The following is a 14,498-nucleotide window of genomic DNA, read 5'->3' as shown; positions in this document are numbered from 1 at the left end:
TTCCATATTTACTTGCCAAGTGGCAATGGATGAGACCTATTATTTGGCATCACGATTAAAATAATGGAGAGTGACAGTGGTCCAGGAACTACAGCTTAGTATTTTTGGAAACTAAATGGGAGAGTTTTATAGTTTGGCTAAAAGGCATTGCCCTAGAAAAGACTAGCACTGTGGTCAAAAGGGATGTTTATGCCATTTATAAAATTGTCAGAATTGCAGTGTAACATAACGTACGATGACCATGTGCAGAAGTCACCAGCACGGCTCCAGGGTGTGTATTTTAATGAGACACACGTTTCGCAGCCGCAAAAGCCTTTTATTATTTCCAAGCATCACAATCAAAGCAAGAAACACATGATATTGCTTACACTGGCAGGATATCTTCAAATACAAAAAAACTCCAATATATTCCAGCACAGGAAAAATACGCAATTGTACACCAAAGACAGAGCAACACAATTGTACACCAAAGACAGAGCATAACACAAGAATTCATGAAAAGGGGAATTCAGTGGCAGCCGGAAAGCACAACCTGAGGTTATATAGGGCAGGAAAGGGTCTGATGGGTACATACAGCACATAGCCATCGAAAGCACTAGTCAACAAATCTCGCCCTAGGCTCACAGGAATGAATTGCCTTCGGATAAGGTACAGACGTTGGTAACAGGGTCACCCCAACTTTCACACCATGTCCAGGAAAAGGAGCAGCGAGCCAAAAACATTGTCTTTCATAAATTATACTCAGAAAATCATGTGATAGAGACACAGTTACTATGAGCAAAACAGCTTCAAAGAAAGCCACACGCAGCTCCACAATTTCTCAAACTCTCTGAAATGATGGTCAAGCAATTTCTTGAGACGGATGCCCTCCCACCTATGATTCCCTCTCTTGTTTTAAAGACAGAAAAGGAGTAATAAGAAAAATACTTTTTTTTAAATAGGGAAATTTATACTTTAAAATAACAGCGTATCAAGATACTTTGTACACACTTCTGTTGCGATTTTCCAAAGCACTTTATCCCTCTTTCATTAGAATTTTGAAGGCTACCTCAAATTTGATGCATAAAACCACAACAACAACAGCAAAAATAGAAGTGGGGTACGTTCCCAGGCTATTTTCAGGGGGAGGTTGGTTGGGGGTGTGGGTTGAAGTGGGGCAAACAGCAAGCACTGCTTCTTTCACGGAGTCCCTTGTTCTCAGGAAACTGCTTTACTGTAAATAGAGTAATAGAAGAGAAACTCAATCCCTTATGAAATAGGGGCACAGGCGCCTGAGCAGCTGGCAGTTGGAGGTTGGTAGGTGTAACAGGTTTTCTTGGGGGAGCTTCGAACCAGCCTACTGTTCACGAGAATCCTTCAGTCAGCTCTGACCCGAAGCGTGAAGACATGGTGGGAAGCAGGTGAGCAGGCAGGCACTGCAAACCCTGGGAGTGTGATAATGAATGCAGATGCCACCCAGAGTGGCCCTCGCTGAGTTCTGACAGTGACTATTTGGGAAATCAGAGTTTTTGACTTACCTACATTGGAATCCTTTCAGAGAGCCTGTTACATACCATTTTCCCTTTCAAAAGGCTTTGCAAGCTTGAAAACAAAAGATGTACAATCATGGCTGTTAACACATTTTTATGTCTTCTAAGTACTTTTTTTCCCCTTCTTCTTTCTAAACCCCTTGGCTGCACGGTGGGCCCAAAGTGACGAGACCGATTGCCATTTCCCCGGCCCTGGCATCCTAGCCCAAGTTCATGCCATGGCAGCTGCAGAGAATCTCCTTAAACGTGTTGCGCAGTTCCAGGCTGCGGAAGGCGTAGATGAGGGGGTCGATGACGGAGTTGCACATGATGAGGACCAGATAGGTGTTGAAGTGGGCGGTGTAGCAGACGCAGTAGGGGTTCCTGGGGCAGGTTATGATGAGGATGAGGTGGAGGAAGAAGGGGGCCCAGCAGAAGATGAATACCCCCAGCAGGATGGTGATGGTGACGGCCCCCTTCATGCATGAGTGCTGTTGTGGGGCCGCTCCATCAGCAGGGGGCAGTGCTGCGATGCGCTTGACGTGCAGCCGCGCAAAGAGGAACATGTGCACGTAGAGAGTGCCCATGAGGAGCAGCATGGCGAAGAACATGGTGATGAGACACACGATGACCATCTTGCTGTCAGAGTAGATGATGAACACCACGCCACAGATGCCGCAGCACACCCAGATGGCCACGATCAAGGCGAGGGCCTTCCTCACGGTCATGATGCTGTGGTAGCGGAGCGCATAGAAGATGGTGACGTACCTGTCCACGGCGATGGCCAAGAGGTTGCAGATGGAGGCCACCAGGGAGATGCAGATCATAGAGTCGAAGATGTTGTCCATGTGCTGGATGAACCGGTCCTCGAAGGTCAGGTAGTTGCTGTTGACGACGGCGATCATGATGGTCTCCAGGGCATTGGACACGCTCACCAGCATGTCGGCCACGGCCAGGCTGCAGAGGAAGAAGTACATGGGAGAGTGCAGGTTGCCATTCTTGACCACAGCCAGGATGACCAGGATATTTTCCATCAGGCTGATGATGCCCAGCGCCAGGAAGACCTCCGGCTTGATGAAGACCTGCTCGCAGAACCCGCTGCTGCTCTGGTTGCTGAAGGAAGAGGCTGCAAGGTGCTCTGAGCTGTTGGGCAGTGTTGGCTGAGCAGAGAGCAGACAGCACGAGGCATTCATCGCTAACAGACTGGCTGATCTGAACTGGGGCTCCAGCAGGGTCCAGGGGATGCTGCTGCTGCTTACAGAAAAGAAAAAAAATCTCCCTCCAGATGCTGGTTTGGATGCTACCAGTCTTTACTTAGATTTCATTTTCCCCAGAATAAAAGGAGGGAGAGAGAGAGAGAGAGAGAGAAGGCATCTTGGTGACATACAGAGAACTTTCCTCTGCTTCTCCAGGACAAGCGATTTCGTAGATATTCTTATCAGCTTTCTTCCTTCTCACTCTCACTCTCTCTTACCCCCTCACAGCCCCACATGGGAATAGAAAACCTACCACTGGTTGCTGCAGTTATAGCTGTTTTCATGGCAAGACAGGGGATGTGGTACCTGTTGTTAGAAGTGAGGGGTGAACCCTCAGCTTTTATACATTGGCTGCAGGCAAACAACTCCTACTCAATCTTCAGCACAGCGAAATGACCACTGAGGATCGGCTGCCTCTCTGACTGACAGCAGGTACCGGCTCTTGGAGCTTGGCAGGGAGATTAAGAAGCAGTCTGGTGCCCTCTGCAGGCCAGACTGCTCATCTGTTTGCTGGCTTGGCTGAGCAGTTTTTTGTCATAGAAACTGTTGCAGGCATCCATTCTTCCGTTTATTCGTTCATTTATTTATTTATTTTTTTTGGTAGCAAATGTCTATTGGGCACCTACTGTGTGTCAGGTCTCTGCTGGGTGCAGGAAATATAGTGGTGAGCAAGAATGACACACCGTCCCTGTTTCCTCCAAACTCAGAGTCTGGGATGGGAGTGAGAAATTAGGCAATTACATTACAGTGTGTTGAATGCTTGAATCAGGGAAGGTCAGGGAGCTGGCAGAGCATAGGGGGCCCTAATCTAGATGGTCATGGAAAGTGCCTGGAGGAAGGAGCATCTAAAATTTGACCTAAAGGAAGAGGAGGCAATATCCAGTGGTGAGGTGGGGGGGCTGGGGCTGAAGGGGTTGAAGAGGATTCCAGACAGAGGGGACAACATACTCACAACCGGGAGGCAAAAAATAGTGGCTCTCCACCTTGGCTGGCTGTGGGAGTCATCCAGAGAATGTGGGTGTAGGGGTCCCTCCTGCCTCCTGAATCAGAATCGCCCAGGGGCAGGACCTGGCCAGTGTGTTTTCAATTTCTGGCAGTGAGCTGGGGCATAGCCAGGGTTGAGATCTACTGACAGGGAAGCTTGGTGTTTTTGAGGAACTGAAAGTAGTTTGCTCTGGCCAGAGTGTGGAGCTGGGAGGCACTTTGAGAAATGAGACTGCAAAGGTGGTTTTTTTGTTTTGTTTTGTTTTGTTTTTTTAAAAAAGGGAGAAGTGCCTGGTTCCTGAAGGATGATATAAGCCGTATGTGGGAGTTTGGACTGTCTCCTGAGGGCAGTGCAGGGCTGTGGAAGGAAGGGTTTTAGACACGGCAGGGACGAGATGGGGTCTGTATTTTAGAAAGATTCCTGGTTGCAGGGTGAGGACTGGTTTAGGAGGGGATGAGCGAGGAGCCAGGAGACCAGGGCTGCGCAGACAGTTGCCTGGGCGAGGAGGCAGCCATGGGGCGTGGGAGGAGTGGACAGAGGTAGTTAGGAGGTGGGATCATGGAGATCGGACTGGGGGGTGACACTGAGGAGATCATGGAGACTGGGTGGATATGGGACTGTGGAAGAGGGAACAGCCGGGGAGCACTTCCATTTCCTTCTTAAGTAAAGGGAGGATGGAGACGCCATTTGAGCTGGAAAATGTAAAAGGTAGAATTTACCAGTTGATTTGAATCCTTGGTTCATGTCAGGTTTGATGCTGCACACAAGGATCATATAAACTCTGGAAACACTAAGTCCCCTTGCACCACCGCACCCCCCCCCCCACATATTCCAGATGGATTAATGATCCATCTAACTATCATATCACTTTGTGAGTGTGTGAGTGTGTGTGTGTATGAGGTGGAAGAAATATGCATAAGGAAATAGAAGAAAATTTAAAATATTTATAAAACGCTTGAGTGGAGAGATCTTAACAAGATGGGCAATCCAAAATTTAGTATGGAGAAAAGCACCAGAGCAAAGTCAAAAGGCAAACAAGAAGAAAACATTCGCCATAAACAAAGGTTACTATTTCTTATATACAAAGAATACTTCCACATTAATTAGAAAAGGATGAATTACCTCTTAGAGAGTTGGGCAAAAGATATGAATAGAAATTCACTGAAGAGGAAATTCAAATGGATAATGAACATATGAGATGTTCAACCTTCTGAGGAGTCAGGGAGATGCAAATCAAAGGGAGACTTCAATACCGGTTTTTCCAGTTAGATTGGCAAGAATTAAAAAGATCGCAAATTCAGGAGAGAATGTTGAGAGAAGAATATTCAAATGCACTCTTCGTGTTTCTGAATAGTTTCAACATTTGGCCGTTTCTAGTAAAATAAAACATGCCCCTGGGTATGGATCTCAGTCTGTGAACTGAGTGGCATGAGAAATACCACTTCTATTTATTTTCAACAGAGCAACTTAATTTCTGATGCTAAACCAGCATCTTCTAGGTTGGGGAAAAATGCAATCTTAATCCTTTTGGGGGCTTCTCCTCCTCACCCTTAGGGTCACATCCAGAGCTGTATTTTAACTGTGTTGGTCTGTGGTTTCAGGGAAACTGGTCTTATCTGCAAAGCTAGATTATAAGGCAGGGACCGTTCACTATCTGCTGGGTTTTTCTCCGCTCTGTGCTTGGCTTGGGCTGAGCACGGACTATCTTTCTTTGCTTCCATCCTCTGGTTATGTGCATCCTTCAGAGAGAGCAGATGGGGCCTGGTACTTCAAACTGGCATCCTCAGAGGTACCCTTGTTGCTAATAAGTGTTGATTTAGTCTTCTCTAAACACTACTTCCCACCTTCCTAGGGGAGCTGTACAGCAGCATGGCTTTTTAGTTGAATCTTCTATGAATGAATTGGCTTTGTTAATAACAATTGCAAGACATGACAGCCTCCGTCAGTATTTCCTTATGTTGTGGGCACATGGAGGGGTGCCTGTTTTGAATCTGTTATAATAAACTGTAAACAAGGAGATTCTTGTCCTAAGAGATAATCCATTTGGGGTTCTCTGTGCCCAAAAAGTGCTTCCTCAACTTTGTGGCTGGAATGTTCCCCTTAGCTTTCAAGACCCAGCTCAAATGTGAACTATATTTTACAGCTTTCCTTGAATTTCATGCGGCGGTTTATTCTTCTTTCAACCACTCCCCCCTCCACAAACCGACAGAGTTCAGCACTCCGTCCCCACTCTCATGACACATAGAATGTTACATAATTAGAAGTCATCCCATGCCACTAAAAAGGGACAGCATTGGCCAGAGGTCATATTAGAAACAATGATTCAATTTTATCATTAATCCTAATTGTTTCTGAGGAGGAGATGCCTCTGATGCCTGTGTCCCCACCCCCCAGCCCACTTCTGATTTCAGCCACCTCCTGCTGGACAGTTCCCTGCGAGCTCGGTTTCAAGTCACCCTGCCAGGTCCCTGTCCAGGGCTCCACCCACATGGTGCCCCAGGATCTTCCCTGGTGTAGAGGTGGGGTGGTGGCCCTCCTAGCCTGATCAAGTTCTGCTTGGAAGTGAGGGGGAGTGAACACCACCCTGGGCAACCCTCAGCTAAGGAGAGCTGGAGTCCATGGGTACATTCTCCTGCCTCCTGTCCTTCAGGGGAACGACCTGAGATGCCTCGTATGCTGCCCAGATGTCCTGGGACATTGAGCCCTCATCCGGTACAGCAGCAACCTTATAAAGTATCTTTTCCTCCTCACTCATCTCATTCTTCCTTCTCCCACAGGCCTGTTTCCTGGGTCATGTCCCAAATAAGTCACCTGCTTCCAGGTCCCTGTCACAGGTTCAGCTTGTGGGGAGAGGCTCCAAACCAGGCACACAGAACACCTGCTGTGTGCCAGGTGTCGCTGGGCGTGCTCCTTCCCTCGCTTGATAATTTACCCCAGGAAGGCGGGACTGTTGGTTGCCCACCCAATACCTATTCTCCCCTTCTTCCTCCCTAATGAACTCCTGATTTATTGGAGACAGCAGCATGCCCAGCTAAAACACTCATTTCCCAGCCTCCTTTGCAGAAAATGTGACCCAATTCTGGCCAATGGGATGTAAGTCTTGTGTGGGACTTCCAGGGAGGTGACTTAAGTAAACCAACTGGCAGACTCAACTAGTACAACTAGTCTTTTACTCTTGACAGTTTTTCTCATTTGCTGCCTGGAATGATGACATGAAGGCTGGAGCTCTATCTCCTATTTTGTAAGTCTGAGGACAAGGGCCAGATCCTATGAATGGGGGAGCTGAAACCTGGATGGGGCCTGAATCCCCAATGACTTTATGAAGGGGCAGTCAAAACCCTGAACTGCTTGCCTGTAGGTTTCTAGTCATGTGAGAGAAAAATAACCCTTTATTTATTTAAGTTCTAGTAATGTGAGGTTTTCTGTTCCACACAGCTGAATGAAATCCCTAAAACAAGACTATATTTAGTCATCTCTGATTTTTGTCAGAAACATATCAGGTGCTTGATAAATGTTTGAAAGGAAGAAACGCTTAGCCTTTTCTTTTTCTACTCCAGACAATCATAATCGTATAAGACCCAGACAGGCTCTACTTTTTAGGTACTATTAGGACATGACTCCATTTGTCTGTAATTTTATCCATAATTTTGTCTCCTATCAGAACATATGCTGCTTGCGGTTAGGACCTGTCCTCATCTGTATACGCCAGTATATGGCACAATCGATAGCCTTGAAGTATTATTACAGTAGAGCCACTTTGGGACATAGTTGGCAATTTTTTAAAAAGTTAAACATAAATTTACCATGTGACCCTTATAATTCCTCTCCTAGATATCTATCCAAGAGAAATGAAATATATATTCACATAAATACTTGAATGTGAATGTTCATAGCGACATTATTCATAAAAGCCAAACAGTGGAGACAACCGAATGTCCATCAGCTGGTGACCGGATGGACAAAATGTAGTCTGTCTACACAATGGGACACTGTTCAACAATAAGAAGGAGTGACACACTGACACACGCACAACATGAATGAACCTCAAAAACATTATGCTAAGTGAAAGAAGTCAGACACAAAAGACTACATTCTGTATCCTTCTACTTAGATGAAGTGTCCAGAAAAGGCAAGTCTATGAAGACAGCAAGTAGATTAGTGGTTGCCTAGAGCTGGGGGTGGCAATGGGGATTAACCATACGTGGGCACAGCTGGGGTGATGAAAATGTTTGAAAACTGGATTATGGTGATGATTGCACAACTCGATAAACTTATTAAAAATCATTCATTTGTACACTTAAAATGGGTGAATTTTATGGTATATGAGTATACTCTAACAAGTTGTTAAAAATATCATTGCAATAGTGTTCCCTGTGTCTCCAATGGATTACAGTCATGTCAAGAATTGCTAACGATGGATCCCTTCACAGTGCTGACTGAAACGATCTTTTCGGAAAGCACATAATGTTCACACTCGTGAAAGACACATTACATGACCCCCATTTCCAGCCTTCGGGCTCTTCCTTATCCCCTAGAAGTTCCAAGAACCACCTAAAGCTAATGGCTCTTCTTACTCTAGGTGGGCAACTTGGGGTCCATTACTGAGCTTCTCTTTCAGCTGTCATGGGCATCTTTGATTGCATCCTTAACTTGGACTGACATTTTATTTTTATAATCACTAGCTTCGACTTTATTCCCTTTCTTTGAAGCCTCTCTTATAATTTTTATTCTGTTGCTTGCTCTCACCACCCATCCAGGAAAAAGTTTCTATTTTCTTTTATTTTCGTTTTCTGTTCTGGGAGACAGAGATGTTAATTAAACGCTATTTAAAAATTTTCTTCCTTTACCTTTTTGAGGCTACCATCTTGAAATTATTGGAAGAAGGGATTGTGCCACAGTCTCGGGGGCTTCCTGATAAATTCTGTCCGTCCTAAATGGACATTAATCAAGTAAACCATTTGCAAAGCTCAAGCCTCTTAATGGATTTCCCCCCTCTCAATCACTCAATGGATTTGTTGTGTCCTTAAAATGCTGCTGTCTGGGAAAAGGGTGGGATGAAGTCTTGAGCTACAAATGCTTATGTCCCTTTCATCGAAAACCTCACTGCTTTTTGGTTTCATATATTCTTGCAGCTCCTCCCAACTCTCTCCCTCCCGTCACAGCTAAAGTTCTGGAAAGAATTGTCCATACTGGTTTTCTCCATTCTTTTCCATCTTACTCTTCAACCCATTCACTCTTGGCTTCCGCCTCAGTCGCTCCATGAGAACAGGTTTTGCAAAGGGCCTGCACCATCTTTAAACTGGCCCCTTTGTCATTAGACCCAGTGCACATTTTCAACCCTTGTCTGAATCCATCTGGCACGGTCGACCGCTCCTTGCTTCTGGATCCCTCTTCTGCTCCCGGCTCTGATTGCACCACATTCTCCTGGTTTCTTTCCTATTCCTGTGGCCTCTTGTCCTGCTGTTCAAGCTCCTTCTCCTCTACTGCCACTAAATATTGAGGCTCCTCACTGCTGACCCTGACTGCCTTCTCTTCTCGCTCAGTCTTGTCTCCCCAGGTGGTCTCATCCTGCCACCACTCCACTGTCCAGCTGTATACATTGCCTCCAAATTTACACCTCTAGTGCAGCCTTCTCGGAGCTCCAGACCACTTCTCTAACTGACATCTCCTCGCCGGTGGCTCGCACTTGCATGTCCAGTACTGAGTTTGTGTTCTGCTCCCTCAGAGCTGCTCACCTTCCAGTGTTTCTGTCCCTGTGAATGGCCTCACTATCCAGCCAAGTGTGCCAACCAGAAACCGTCCATTGTCTCTGCATCCCCAGCAACCATCTCCCTTTCTTCTGGTACTAGCGTCTCTAGCTTCCTTTCTTTTTCTCACGCCATGCGGTTGGAGTAGGCATGTGCCCCATGCCTGATGTTTTAGAGATGCTCTGCCCAATATCCACCTGTGGCTATTTTAATTTAAATGAATTAATATTAAATAAAATTTAATTTTCACATCCTCGGCTGCACTTGCCACATTTCCAGTGCTCGGTGTCCACATGTGGCCACGGGCATCCATATTGGACAGCACAGATATAGAACACTTCCGTCACTGCAGAAAGTTCTGTCAGACAGCCCGAGTCTAAAGCATTCGACCTCTCTAGCCGTAGCGATGGGCCAGGTGCCCATTTGGGAACCAAAGTTGTGCTGATGAAGGCCCTGACCAGGAAGTCCCTGTGGGAGTAAGTGATCGGAGGAGGAGGGTCAGCCCGAGCATGAAGCCAAACAGGAAAGCGTGGAGCAGAGGAACAGAAAGAGAGAGATTCGCGTCTCCTTTGAGTGTTTGATGCAGCCGTGTCTGAAACTGACACTCCTTAACTTGTCAGTCACATGTGTCAATAAGTCCCACCGCCCCAATTTTTTTTCGTATTGCTTAAGAGAGTTTGAATTGTCCATCTGACGTTTGCAGCTGGTAAATAAATTAATACCCTGACAGTAAAAAGGACTATTGAAGGTGAAGGTGGAGGCTTTAATCGTCATCTTGAGTTTGTAATCAGCGCACCAAGGGGAGAAGAGAGCCTGTCTTATGTCCATGGAATCAGCTAATTTTTTCCTTCCAAATCTTGGTTTTTTGAAATCCATAATTAAGGCGGAGGGTAGGAGACGAGTGCTGCTAAGAGACAGAGAAGAAGACAAGGGGAGGAATTTTATGATTCCGATTTGTCTGAACATTGCACTAAGAGAGCAGTCGAAGCTCTTTCTCTGCGATTTCCTGCTGCAGATGATGAAACGGTAACTAGCTGGGACTCTTGAAGAAGGGCAAAGTATTTGCAGTGCTGGCAGCTTCTAATTGCATCTCGTTCTTGGAGCTTTCATCGTCAGTTGGTCTGAAGACTGCTCTCTTTTATTGAAACGTGTGCTATTTCTGTGATTGAAATTTTCCCGAGGAGACTGAATTAATAGGCCTTGCTTCTCATCAAAATATTTGTTTTAGGCTCTGGCCTGGTGGCGTAGTGGTTAAGTTTGTGCACTCTGCTTGTGAGGCCTGGGGTTTGCAGGTTTGGATCCTGGGCATGGACATATACCACTCATCAAGCCATGCTTTGGTGGCATCCCACATACAAAATAGAGGAAGACAGGCACAGATGTTAGCTCAGGGCCAATCTTCATCACCAAAAAAAAAAAAAAAAGGAAAAAAAGTATTTGTTTTACTTTTGCTAAGTTTACAGGTCCTTCTCACTTTACAAACACCTGTCAGATCCAAGATTAGGCCAACGTCAAGATGAAGTGGGCCAGGCGGGAACATGGGTTGCAGATGGACCTAATATTTACTGACAGGTTGAAGTTTGAGGCCCCAGAACACTGTTCAGAAAGATAATGAGCAGAAGTCTCCACAGGCAGGCAGTACCCTGGTGGCCAGTCAGAGGTCCCAGGGCCCTGTTTGGTGACATAGAAACAAGTGGAAGCAAGAATACAGAGAGGTCCAAAAGTCGTCCCATTCACAACAACATGGATGAACCTTGAGGGTATTATGTTGAGTGAAATAAGCCAGACAGAGAACGACGAACTCTGTATGACTCCACTCACAGGTGGTAGTTAGCATATAGACAAAGAGAACTGATCGGTGGTTACCAGGGGAAAGGCAGGGTGGGGGGTGGGCACAAAGGATGAAGTGGTGCACCTACAACATGACTAACAATAATGTACAAGTGAAATTTCACAAGGTTGTTAACTATCACAATCTTAATTAAAAAAAAAAAAGAATACAGTGAGGTCCAGGCCAGCACGTATTGTCTGAGTGTGGATGAACTATAAGTAAAAGCAACAACTAACTAACATATTCTGAGGGCTTCTTGTGTGCAAGGCCCTATGCTAAACTCTCCACAGGTGAGAATTAAAATGAGTTGCTACAACAACCTTACAAATGACACCGCTATTGCCACTTTACAGATGAGGACACTGAGGCACAGAGAGATTATGTAATTTGCCGAAAGTCACACAGCTAGAAAATGATAAACTCATGTCTGGCTGTGGAGCTGACGTGCTCAACCCCAATGTTACAATGCTTCTCTAGGTATTGAAAATAGCTTTTTGGAACCCAGCTGTGGGCCAGGGATTTGGGAGAGGGAACTCCAGTCTCTAGGGTAAGTGGCGAGAACAAGACAGGACCCCAGGCCTGTACAGAGCAGGGTTTGGGGTGGTCGTAGAGATGAGGGCATGTACACCGAGGCTTAGAGTTATTCCACAGTGGAGGGGTTTGGTGATGGAGAAAAGCTGCAAGTGTGTCTTAAGTTATTTTAGAAGTTCTGTAAGAAGTGCACGCTTGGCCTAAATCCATACGTAGTATGATGACCAGTGTTCATTCTCTGCTTATTTTCACAGCAGAAATCCCAACAATAGTTTGAATCAGGCTCATGGCTACCCAGTCAGCGGCTGCATTTCTCAGCATCCCTCGCAGCTAGATGGCCGTGTGGCTCCAGCTATGAGCAGAAGCGAGAGCGTCTGTGCTTCTGTGCTGTGCTGTCCAAAGGCGGGAGCATATTCTTCCTTGCTCCCTACAGGCTGTGATAAGGGTAGGATGGGGGAACAACAGTCCACTTTCGACCCAGGAAAGGAAACCTTACGTTATAGATGGCTGAACTCCCTCACTAGCCTTGAACCTCTTCCTTCGGGACCTTTACATGAAAGAGAAATAAACTTCTATCTTGTTTAAGTCACCAAAATTTGGGTCTTTTTGTTACGGCCCTTTAAACTGTTCCCTAACTAATACACAACTATTGAATAGTGATGCAATTTTATTTTCTCCACTGGAAAGAAGGTTAAAGAGGAAGCTATTCTTTCGTATATCCACTCCTTAGACAATTATGGAGTGACATCTATGTGCTTGCTACTGTGTTAGGTGTTGGGGATACAGAGATGAACAAGACACAGTTCCTGCCTTCATGGAACTCACAATCTGGCTGGAAGGATTGAGATGATGTGGAAGCGTGTGAGAGAGACGTATAGAAAACATTAGAGGAGGAAGGAATACTTAACTAGGCCGGGCGTGACTTGTTAGAGGAGATGCTAAACTCTAAGGCACATGGGATTGCATATATCTCATTCGGCCAGTATGGATATTGCCTGCACTCAGCTGGCATGAAATAGTCAAACAATAAGACTGCAGTTGGCTGTACTTGTGAGGGAGGACTTCCGTAGTAAACCAGAAAGTATCCATCATGTGTACTCTGGGGTCCTTTTTGGAGATGCTGAACAGGCTTCTGTTCTTATTAAAAGCCGTAGAGGCTGCATGGCTCCTTCCCTCAGAAACTGTGTGGAGCCTTCCTCCCAAGGAGCTTACAGGCCCTGCAGGTGGGAGGAACTTCTCTCAATGAATCCAAGATGGTGTGAGTGAAAAAAAAGCGATTTCCTTTTTGTCTCACACAATGGAAATTTCAGGGAGTTGATGGATTCTGGAACAGCTGGATTTAAGGCTCAGGGGATGCAACGAGGACCCGCACTGTGTTAGCTCAGGCTGCCATTACAAAATACCATAGACTGGATGGATTAAACAATGAAAATTTATTTTGTCACCGTTCTGGTGGCTGGAAAGTCCAAGAGTAAGGCCTGGCCCGGTTCATTTTCTGGCAAGAGCTCTCTTCTTGGCTTGCAGATGTGGCTTCTCGCTGTGTCCTCACATGATGGAGAGAGAGAGAGAGCAAGAAAGCTCTCTGGTGTCTCCTTTCATAAGGGCACTAACCCCATCATGAGGGCCGCCCCCTCATGGCCTCATCTAAACTTAATGATCTCCGAGGGCCCCATCTCCACGTACCATACGTTAGGGGTTAGGGCTTCAATATATGAATTTTGGGGAGGCACAATTCAATTCACAGCATACAGCCCCTCCATAGGCTGGCCCTGTCCTCCTTCCTGTTAGGTTCCATGTGGGGTCAAGGCAGCTGCCAGCAGCTCTGAATTCAAGTCCACCAGAAAGGCGCGAGGGCCTCTCTCTCAACTGATGCAAGACTCCCAGATCACGTCTTCCTGAATGTGACTGGGCCAGGGGCACATCCCTGAGCCGATCGCTCTGGACATGGGAATAAAAGACCTGGATTGACCAGAGCTGAGTCATGTGCAACTCTGGAGCCAGGGGGAAGTTAGATCGACCTGAATCCCATAAACTGAGATCAGAAGGTGATTCCACTGAGGAAAGTGTGGTACTGCTCCCTGAAGATGCTGGACATCAGACCCCACCCAGGGTCACTACAATAGTGAAAACCAGTAATTAACTCTCTTCACGCTTTTCTCATTGCATTGACTAGACAAGAGTTTTAGGAGAATCAAAGAAGGGAGTGAGTGACAGTGGCTCACAGATGAAATCGTGTTTGAATTTAAAGGAAGCAAAGGAATTTTGTGGGAGTTTGAAGGAAGTTTGGATGAATCGTTGCCTTTTCTGCTTTTGGAAACCAGCTTTGCCACAGTTTAGCTGTGTGACTTTGGGTTGGTTACTACAGCTCTCCAGGCTTCAGCTTTCTCATCTGTAAAATGTGTATAATTATGGTGCCTACTTCATGTGGCTGCTATGAGAATTAAATGATATCCTGCGTACAGCACGGTGAGCACATGATGGTTGCTGGTCGATGATAACATTACATGGGAGGGGAAGTAATTTTGTTGTTGTTGCTGCTGACATGAAAACTTTTGTTGTTAATTTGGTTGACACATGTTTGACAAAATACTTTAGAATGAAAGAATTCATGAATCCATGAAATAATCCTTGATATTTACA

General features: G+C 45.9%; 1 protein-coding gene across 1 annotated transcript; it reads right to left on the bottom strand.

Moving 5' to 3' along the window:
* Positions 1 to 1,729: 1,729 nt before the first annotated feature.
* Positions 1,730 to 2,701, bottom strand: MC3R (melanocortin 3 receptor). The gene has a single exon (XM_046678234.1). The coding sequence runs from the start codon at positions 2,699 to 2,701 to the stop codon at positions 1,730 to 1,732; it is 972 nt and encodes a 323-aa protein (XP_046534190.1).
* Positions 2,702 to 14,498: the final 11,797 nt, after the last annotated feature.

Source organism: Equus quagga, chromosome 12 (assembly GCF_021613505.1).
Source record: "Equus quagga isolate Etosha38 chromosome 12, UCLA_HA_Equagga_1.0, whole genome shotgun sequence".
NCBI lineage: Eukaryota > Metazoa > Chordata > Mammalia > Perissodactyla > Equidae > Equus > Equus quagga.
Note: the sequence above shows the minus strand (reverse complement) of the source record. Positions and strands in the feature narration are given on the sequence as shown.

Coding starts and splice junctions, on each gene's coding strand:
- MC3R (XM_046678234.1), bottom strand. CDS start 2,701: ATGAATGCCTCGTGCTGTCTGCTCTCTGCTCAGCCAACACTGCCCAAC.